Source organism: Mastomys coucha, chromosome X (genome assembly GCF_008632895.1).
Source record: "Mastomys coucha isolate ucsf_1 chromosome X, UCSF_Mcou_1, whole genome shotgun sequence".
Classification (NCBI taxonomy): domain Eukaryota; kingdom Metazoa; phylum Chordata; class Mammalia; order Rodentia; family Muridae; genus Mastomys; species Mastomys coucha.
The window spans coordinates 154734443-154745274 of record NC_045030.1 but is presented as its reverse complement, the minus strand read 5'-3'; the positions used below and the strand labels follow the sequence as shown (position 1 = coordinate 154745274).

At 38.0% G+C, this 10832-nt stretch overlaps 1 protein-coding gene across 1 annotated transcript in view; it reads right to left on the bottom strand.

Annotated features, from left to right (window-relative positions):
• Positions 1 to 9257: 9257 nt before the first annotated feature.
• Bend2 (BEN domain containing 2) overlaps positions 9258 to 10832 on the bottom strand; it is an 83674-nt gene continuing 82099 nt past the window's right edge. Inside the window, exon 16 of the mRNA XM_031383599.1 lies at positions 9258 to 9522. Coding sequence (XP_031239459.1) covers positions 9395 to 9522 — 128 coding nt within the window. The 3' untranslated portion in view covers positions 9258 to 9394. The remainder of the gene's footprint in view (positions 9523 to 10832) is intronic.

Here is a 10832-nt window from a genome sequence, read left to right as displayed (position 1 = left end):
ACTGAAGCTCCCTTCTCTGTGATAACTCCAGCCTGTGTCAAGCTGACACACAAAACTAGCCAGTACACTGTCCACTGTCGTTAGCTTAGAATTTCTCACAAGGAAACTGCCTTATCAGATAGGATGTCCTCAGAGTTAGGAACAGAGGTCAGGCACCATTGCTTACTGTAAACATAGTTAGAATTCTCAGAGCAGTCCCACAGAAGACAGAATTGTTTTATATACCAGAGAGTAATCGAAGGGCTTCCTTCACTTAACGGCTTTCTCAGGAACTGCTAGATTGGGACTTCCTGGTGCTTACCTCTGATAGACCCAGAAAATTAGCTTGGGACTGCCAAGATAACCCCAGTGGGAAGGGCACCACTGCTCTTCTGCTTCACACCTGGATGCCTGATCTTACCGGCCTATGTGACTTTTATCATTCGCCCTGTTTTCTGTTTACTATATAAGCCTGGTTTTCACTTTGTGCACATACATTCAGATTTGAGATTTCAAGCATTGGAGACAGAGCATTCGAGCTTCGAGCCTCATGCAGTCTGCAGCCCCCACCCCCCACCCCAGGCCCAGAGCACTCGGACCCAGGGGGTGAAGCACCTATGCAGAAGAGGTGGCCGCTTTAGACCCAGTGTGTTTCAGGTGGCCTCAGATGTACCTCAACCGCTGAGCTGCCAGATTTTTCATTTCTCTTTTGCAATGACTGTAAAAGTCTGATGCCATTTTTGAGAAATACACTCAGACTCAGCACTTCCTTGTGTCGACTCTGTTTGTCATTCTCGCAGACGCCTTGTGGACCTGAAGAGGACCCTGTTCTCCTGTGGGTTGAGGGAGGTCCAGACTGGCTGGCCTGAGGCAACCTCTTCCTCTCCTTCCTTCTGCCTCTTTTTCTGCACAGATCCTTGAGCTCTAATAGAAGCAGTTTGATAAAGACACCCCATTTAAGAATGGGTACTTAAGGGCTGGAGAGATGGCTCAGTGGTTAGGAGCACTGACTGCTCTTCCAGAGGTCCTGAGTTCAATTCCCAGCAACCACATGGTGGCTCCCAACCATCTGTAATGGGATCCGATGCCCTCTTCTGGTGTGTCTGAAGACAACTACAGTGTACTCACATAAAATAAATAAATCTATAAAAAGAGAAAAAAGAAAAATATTAAAAATAAAGAATGGGTACTTAAGTCTCTAATTGTCTGCACAATTGTCCAATGTGTTAGTATTATTTTTATGTTTATGAATGTTATTGCTTATCTATGGATACAGTACCCCCAGAGGGAAGAAGAGGGTGTTGGACCCACTGAGACTCGAGTTGCAGATGGTTGTGAGCTGGGAATTGAATCCAAGTCATCAGAAAGGGCAGTCAGTACTCTTAAGTGCTAAGCCATCTCTCAGACTCCTTGAACACATTATTTTAAATAGTTACATGTTTTCCCATTGTAGTGTTGATTTATGTTATCAGTTATTGATAAGAGGATATTCTGTTTCCATATAAAATAGCATTGTTTTGACCACATAATTCTAGATTTGGGCATATTTGATTCAAGGCCTCACATCATCTTACAACTATGTTTTGTTTTTATACATGTATATAACTTATAAAGATACATCTAGAGACATACAAATAAATTTTGCCTGATGGATATTCAATTGATTTCCTCCCCACACTGTGGAAGAAATCAGTATTGTCTCCATTTGCACATAGATTTCAACATTCCTGATTCATGTCTGTGCTTTTGATGGTCTTTTGAAAGGGCCCTAACATCTTACTGCTTCCTTCATTAGTAGTGAATTACATACAATTTCTCATTTATGTCCACTTTACATTTGTATAAAAGTCATTATTTTACCTTTTAACAATTATTAACATATTGTTCTTTCTCCCCACTTACATAGGATGCTGTAGCCATTATTACACATTTCTATGCAACTTTAAAGTATATGCAGGTTTCATGCTTTCTATATGTTCCAATTCAACTCAATTCTAAAGGATGGATTTAATAATTTGATGAAGACAGAAGGAATAAGTACAATTCAGAAACTATAATTTTGTCAGGGGAAAAACTCAAATCAGGCTTGACAAATGAAGTAAAACTAATGGTAACTTTTCAGGAATAGCAGCAGAAATGAAGAATGCCTTTGTGTATTTGACACCTACTTCTGTGTTAGGCATCAGTGACATAGCCTTTGCCATAAGGAAATTCAGCTTAGTGGCAAAGACAAATAATGAAAAAAAGTAAGTGAGGTTAAGGCTCCTGGGTGCACATGTGCCACACACTAGAACAAAGGAAAGGGATGTTTCTGGCCCCCAGGTTATGGATTCTGGTGTGCTTTCAAAGTATATGAGAATGCTTTCATATGGAAATGGACTTTTATACTTGAAAGATAAAAAGAGGAAAGAAATTAAATTTTGATCTTCATCCCTTTTACACTAGAACACGAGTTCTGGTAACAAAGCTGTTCAGCTTTATTGCCAATGCCTGAAATAGTCATTAAATTGCTCCTTGGTGGATATGGGCAGACTTGTGAATCCTTTTGTTTCTAACAGCCAACTCCAGGGGTGAAGAGAAAATCAAAGCCATTAACAGGCTACCTGCATCAGGGGCTAGCTGGGAAAACAGAAGTCAAGCTTGGTGGATCAGGTATAAAGGGTTTTAGCATATTAATTTATGGTTTGCCACACAAGTCAGAAGTAGGAAACACAAGGACAAAGATGATACCACCAAAGATGAAGGTTGAAGATGCTGGAGTTCTCAGTATGAAGCACTAAAGGTGGAAAGATTTCAAGATTCCTGGGAAGCTGGGGAAGTTCTCAAGAATCTTTGAAAACCCTTTCAGTCTATCCAAACCCCTGCCTGCAGCTGTCAAGGACACAATTCTCCTGAATTCCTTGGGAAGCTTCTGATAAATCTTATATTTACCATGGAGTCTGGCTAGAGAGAAAAGCCACTTCTGGTTTTTGTTTTATTTAATGTTTTTATTAGGGTTAATTTATTATGCATTATAGGTTATATTTTAACATATGTACGTAATTACTTAAGTCTGCTTCACCTCCAGGAACTCATCTCCCTCCCACTCTTTTCCTCTTCCCAATGAAATATCTTCTAATTTGATTTTTTCAAACTAATGAGTTTCTCTAGGGTTGTTTACAGGGATAAGGGTGGGGCCTGTGGCTACATTACTAAAGAAAGCGTCTTTCCCTCCCCCATTATCTGTTCTAAATCCTCAAGGAGGGGTAGAGCCTGGTGGAACCCTGCTTGCCTATTTCAAGTAGAACTTTTTTGCTTTTCTGCCTTCCAAATTCCTTGCAAGTTCCAGGGGATTGGCAAACTCTTAATTTTTCGTTTGTTTTGAGACTGAGACTCTTATATTTCAGGCTGCTGTTTAACTTACTGTATAGCCAAGGATGACTTGAACTGTATGTGTGTGTGTGTGTGTGTGTGTGTGTGTGTGTGTGTGTGTCCTTTATGTGTTTACATGGACAAGCAGATAGACATGTGTCGTGTGTGGTGTGTGTGTGTGTGTGTGTGTGTGTGTGTGTGTGTAGGCCAGAGGTCAATTGTCTTCCTCAATCACGATTTTTTTGATATAGAATCTCACATTGAACCTGGAGCTCACCAACTAGGCTAGGCAGGCTAGTTGATCAGAGAACTCCAGAAAGGCACTTGTCTATGCTTTTCCAGCACTGTGATCATAGGTGCTGCACCATACCTGTCTTTTGCATGCACCTGCCCATGTGTACAAAAAGCACTTTTTCAACTGAACCATCTCTCCAGCCCAAATACTGATTCTCCTGCTCCATCTCCCAAATGCTGGTACTACAAGCGCGCACTACCCTTGCTTTTGTGCAGCTGGGGTTCAAACTCAGGATTTCAAGAACAGTTGGTCAAATATTCTAGCAATTCAACTACATTCCTATTCCTGCCTTGACAAACTCTAAATTAGAACCACCCTGAAACTAAGATCCAGAGAAATTCACATCCCAGCTGGCCTTTTGCCAAGGGAAGATTCCAAGAAAGGGAAGTGGTGAAGCCAAGCCAAAGCTGGATAATCCCTAGCCTACATTGAAAGCCCAGTCCCTTGGACACTGCCAGGACTAAGTGACAAGCTTCACTGACACCACTATTTCTGCCACTGAAAGTCCAAAATTAAAAGTGAGGAAACTTAAAAAAAAAACAAAAACAAAAACAAAAACAAAAAAACCTGTGCTTTCTAAGTAATGCCAAGAGTGATTTCATCATTTTGTATTGGTCCAGCAAACTATACAGCCAGTCCCACACAGAAATATATAACATGTTGGGGGATCCAGACAAAACCATTTCCTGTGATGAAAAATAAAGTAACAAAAGGAATTCTGTGAGTCTGAGAGGATCTTACGAGCCGAGGAAGAGGGTTGGTGCCTGGTCTTATTATAAATTATTATGTGGTGTTCAGTTGGTATCACTGGGACACCTGTTCTTTTCTGAAGGGAAATGGAGAAGTGGATCTGGGGGGAGGGTAACTGCATTTAGGATGTAAATGAGAGAAGAATAAGTAAAAAAATAAAAAAATAAAAGACTGACACCTCATTCCATCCCCAGAATTCACAGTGGAACAAGACAGTGAACTTCTGTAAGTTATCTTTGACTTCTACCTGCAATGGCATGTGTATTCTTAGTCCCTTCCATACATGCTTAGAAACTTAATAATTTTAAAATAAAAAGGCAGCTGTTTGACCAGTGAGCTTGCTTATTTTTAATATTGTAATTTAGTTATTATGTTTTTCCCTTCCCTTCTCTCTCGGAGTCCTCTTTACACCCTTATCTGCTCCCCACTTCAAGTTCATGGCTTATTTCATGAATTGTTACTGCATGCATTATTATATTTGTATAGCCATATATATTTCCTAAACATGACCTCTTGACTTTAATGTTAGTTGTGTGTATGTTTTCAGGGCTGATTTTTTTTTGAAATGGAAAATGGGTTTTGAAGACAGGAATATGAATAACTTTGAGCCAAAGGCTAATGACCAGATAAAATAAAGAGACACCTCAGCAGATGGTGGCTAAGAAAAATGAGAAAAGCATTATGGTGTTCTCCTCAGCCTGCCTCTGCTCATGCCTTGGGCTATTTCTGTGCCTTCCAAGGAAATACAAAGGCCCCAGGGAGCCTCAAAGTATAAATGAAGTTGTAAGAACATAGTTAAATTTCTTGTCCACTTATGTTTGTGTACTGGGATTTGTAACTCATTGACCATCCAAGCCGATTTTACTAATTATTTGAGATTCCTAATTAGCACATCTTGGAGAACAAAGAGTTTTTAAAGCATAGTGTAAAATTTCACTATAAACAGTGTATCGCAAATTTTTGTTTATAAAAGAAAACAAGTGTTCTGTATATGTCTCAACTATGAAATCACCTGACAAACTCATCATTTCCATGAAACACTGTATGATAGCATTTAGTAAAAGTCCTGTAAAGTGTGTTCATTAAAGAGCAACCAAAGCATTTATGTTAAAAAAAATATTTTAAATGTTTACCCATTTCATTCATTTAGAGTTAAGACCCATCTCATGGGCAAGCACCCATCCCTTACACTACTAATGATACCCTATTATGCTTGCAGACAGGAACCTAGGAAAACTGTCCTCTGAGAGGCTACACCCAACTGCTGACACCAAATAGTGGATGAAGGTTGGGGACTCTTATGGAAGAATAGGAGGAAGGGCACTCCAGCCTGATACAACTCTGCCAGTGCCCGACTAATACAGAAGTAGAGGCTCACAGCCATCCATTGGACTGAGTACAGGGTCCCCAATGAAGAAAAGACCCAAGGAGCTGAAGGGGTTTGCAGCCCCTTAGGATGAACAACAATATGAACTACCTAGTACCCTCAGAGTTCCCGGGGACTAAATCACCAACCAAAGAGTACACATGGTGGGACTAATGACTCCAGCAGCATATGTATAGCAGAGGATGGCCAAGTCGGTCATCAATGGGAGGAGAGGCCCTTGGCCCTGTGAAGGTTCTGTGCCCCAGTGTAGGGGAATGCCAGGACCAGTAAGCAGGAGGGGGTGGGATGATGAGCAGGGGGAGGGGGAGGGAACAGGGGTTTGTTCTTGTTGTTTATTGGGTTTTGTTTTTTGGAGGGGAAACTGGGAAAGGAGAAATCATATACATGTAAATAAAAAATATCTAATAAAAAAATTAAAAATTAAAAAAATAATTAAACAAACAAACAAAAAAAAGAATAGGAGGAAGCATTACGGGCCCTTAATGGGATAGGAACTCCAAAGGAAGACTGAGTCACTAACCTGGGCTATTGGGGCTCTCAGAGTCTGAACTACCAACCAAAGAACAGACATGGGCTGGACCTAGGCCTCCCCACACGTGCACATATGTAGTAGATGTGCAGCTTGACTTTCATGTGGATCCCGAACAATTTGGCTGGGGGCTATCCATAAAGCTGTTGTGTGTACTGGAATATATTCTTCTAGCTGGGCTGCCTTATCTGGCCTCAGTGGGAGAGAACTCATTTAGCCTCGAAGAAACTTGAAATGCCAAAATGGGGGGATTCCCAGGGGGCCCCACCTGCTCACAGGAGAAGAGATAATGGGGGAAGGATTGTAGGAAAGAATGACCAGGAGGGGGTAGTGAGAGGGATGTAAAGTGAATACATTTAAAAAAACATTAAATTTTAAAAAGCAACCAAAGCATTTATGTTAAGAATATTTTTAATGTTTGCTCATTTTGTTTATTTAGACAACAGAAAGATAAATGTACTTATCAAAAGCAAGTCTTAAAATTAGACATTTACTGAGATAATACAACAGGATGAATCTGTAAAATTTTGAAGCCAACAAGTGTACAATAAAATATTCAGTATCATCATGCAAGTATTTTCTTACAACATATGATTTTCACAGAAGATATACATGTTATATCTCAAACAATAGGAGTTATTCTGAATACTTTATACAAATAAAGGGTGTGCTTTGAAGTTTTTACCTAGCAATGTATGGGAATAGAATTTAAGTTCTTCCTATTATAAAATAAGGAATATGAAGCCAATATATCTCAAATGTGTCATCCAAACCCACCTTTCCATTTTAGCACCCCAAATTCAAATTTAACTCATGTACTTTTTCAAGTGTTCAATAGTGACATAGGACTAGTGGCTAGCACACTGAACAAGTCACTTAGATTATGTCTCTATTTCAATGGAAAGTTCTATTGGAGCACTATTCCAAATAACTAATATAAGCAATGACCATGTATCTTGAAAACTGTTTAAATACAGAGAATCTTGATCTCATGGTTTTGTTTTAAAATGGACAAGTTCAATTTAAAATCTGTATATGCAGTTTGAAGTAATTTCTTGCCTGGCATATAATTTCAATTTTCTTTTTTTAAAAATGCATTTTAAACTACCAAATAGTTGCATAGATTCATGGAGGACAATATTAAGTTCTGATATATATTTATAGCATGGATTTTATTTTTATGTTAGTTCAGTCATCAATATTTATAAAAGTGGTTAAACTGAATGGTGAAGCCAGAGACTTGCTTAGATAAGTAAATCTAAATAACTCTTGTCAAAATTCTTTTATTCCTTATAAACTATCTACTTTTTAAATCTTTTCTAAATATACCTTAGAGTTTTGTTAAGCTAAAGGAAAATACTCACTTGTGCATGTATTTATTTAGATATTAGAGCCTTAAAATGACAATTTCTTCTTTTCTTTTGGTGCCAAGATTTAACCCAGAGCCTTGTGTATAATAAACATATTACCACTGAGTACAACAGCTATACACAACATCAAATGTGTCATATATAATCCTTGTGAAGTCATACTGCATTATATTATATTAAGACCCTAAAGTTGAATTTAGTTTTCAAATTGCTGTGTGTGGATGTAATAGGTCTTCTATAAATTGGTCACATACAAATATTAGTATCTCTCACAAGTTGTGAAAATAACAGGACTTCAAAATAGTTATGCTATTCAACAGACTTACAGTATCTCTTTCCATTGGAATTTTTCCCCTATGCGTTATCAAAATACTGAAGTTAGTAAGGATCAACCATGTAAGGTAGAATTTTGGGTTATACTGAAGTTTTATGTAGGAAAAATTTGCTTTGTAACTAATTTAAAATTTACTTCAAGTGTGTATAAAATTTCGATAATGAGTAAAATGTTTCCTAAACACAAATATTCAAATAATTGGATTATTCCTGTGGCTAAAACATCCAATAACATTCTCTATAATAAGGAACTTATGTTAAGAACAAATACTATTCATGAGGAAGATAGACCTTCTTCATTTCTCTAATATTCTTGCTAATATTAATTATTCAAATATTAATATTAATACTAATTTAAGACTGGACCCTCAACCTTCCTAATACTGTAATCCTTTAATTCACTTTTTCATGTTTTGTGAACCCCAATCATAGCAAGATATCTGATATGACCCCTATGGAATGGTCACTTGACCCCAAAGGGGTTGTCATCTACAGTTTGAAGACCACTGTTTTAAAAGCCCTTTTCTCTGAGTTTTTGGCCAATGTTCTCTTATACATGAAATACTTTCAGATTTCAATTTGTGTGCACTTGACTAGTAGAATACCTCTGAAAAACAGTAACCAAAAATAATTTGAGTGTCTGAATTTGGTCAGATCCTTATTACTTGCAGACATTTTAAAAGTTTAATTGCTAAAGGAATGCCAGCTCCCCTGGCATTCAACATGAGAAATTGTCTAATAAAATTGTATCAAGGGCTAATTTAAAAAATACTACTCTATCTGGAGTATATCAAGGTGACTAGGTCTTATCACTGGAAAGCTAGGTCAAGCAAATGTGACAGCAATTTTGTTACTGTATACAATGTATAAGGAAGGCGTTGAGGGCATTCTGGATATAAGTAGATAACAGTCTCCTTTCTGAATCAACAGTTTATACCTACGTTCTAAACTGTCAACTCACTTGGCAAATACCAAGTTCTGACCATATGCAAAATATGCTTAAAACATCTTGTATTGTCCCAACTACAGTTTTCTACACGTGTGCTGACACTCACATTTCGTCTGTCATTAAGTGCTAAGTCTACCACTCACTCTAGCTCTCTATTCAAATAACCAGCTAAAACAATCATTTACTAATCTCCTAGTATTCGCTTAACTGGAAGCTCAAGAAAGAAGTACACTGTTTCCCACTTTGTCCAGAGACAAACTACTTCAAAAAGATCTTTGGTTAATTGATAGACAAAACTTTGTCATTATGGCAGGTTAAATATGGCTTTATGACTTCAGAAACTTAGAAAATGATCGACTATTTTAGGAAAAATTGGCTAAGTGCATCTGTTAGTTTCATCCATCTGTTTGGTTGACTCTGTGGAAAGAGCTGTTGCCAGGAACTGGAATGATTAGGCTACGGCATTCCTTGGGCCTTGTCTAAGGGTTTGAAGACAGCCATTGATAGCTGTCACACACAATTTCCAATAATATCCAGTTTCTTCTAGATCATATTCAGAGTAGTTGTCCTGAAGAAATTCTGGTGATAGAGCCAAAACAGAAGAGTTACTTGGACATCAGGTCTCAGAAAAATGAATTCATGCACTTTTAGTTTGCTTTTTCACTTCCCCTATTTTTCAATGCTGAGGATCAAACACAAGTCTACCATTGAAGTGCATCCAAACAAAGGGTCTTTACAAATTTACAGATTGAAATGCATGGATTACAGCAATTATTAAATTAGCTGCATAATTCTGAAAAATAATAACATGAAAGATAATCATTCTCAAATCATAATCCCCAATGATCTTATTTCATATCAGAATAGAAATCCTCAGCTGTCAACTCTCCTTATCCTTAAGTGTCTCAACATGCATCTAGCATATCCATTAGCTCAAAAATAAGCATCTTACGTCCTTGTAATATACAAGAAACTGCAGTGTCTTTATACTTGTAGACTCAGGGAGCTATCACTGCTGTTTTGCTATTGATGGTCATATCTCTAACAAAATATAAGGGGATTTAGACCTTTCATTCCCAGAAAGATCGTACATAAGAGGAAGTGACAAAGTAACATAATTCAAGAAGAGGTTTTAGAGAAAATGGAAAAACAAGACGGCAAAAGAGAAGTCAGCTCTTTGTTAGTATAGCAAAGCTGCTTTCAATGCTTTTGTATGTTAATGCTCCAATAACTTGGTCCCTACATGTCAGCATTAGTTTGTAAAATTTATGTTTGTGTTTCTTCAGATTTAATAAGCTAATAAATCAGGATAATGCTGATAACAAAGCATAGATTCAAAATGTTTAGCAATACATGTATCAAAAGTTTTCACACCCAAAAGGTTAGTGAGATTAGTAGCAGCCTAGAAGGAAGATATTAGATTCAAAAGCAGACTTTTCCTCTAATGAACTCATTTTTATTCCTGAGTGCATCTGTATGGGAGGGGGACAAAGGACAATCTTGGGTGTCGACCCCAGAGAAAGCATGGACTATATTTGAGACAAGGTCTCTTACTGACTTAGAAGTCTCCAATTCAGCTAGACTGATTGGCTAACAAGCCTCAGAGAGCTTCCTGTCTCTGTATCCCCAGCCCTGAGATTATAAAGTGTACCACCATGCCCTACATTTTTTTAATGGCTACTCAGAATCATAAGCAGATCCTCATGCTTGCAAAGCAATCATATTGCTGAATGAGCTATATCCCTGGCCCTTGATGGATACTTTTATGAAATTAAAAACAAGTGAGGAAAAGATTTGTCTCACATGTACATGACTATAAAGCTGTGGAAGCCGGGCGGTGGTGGCGCAAGTCTTTGATCCCAGCACTTGGGAGGCAGAGGCAGGAGGAT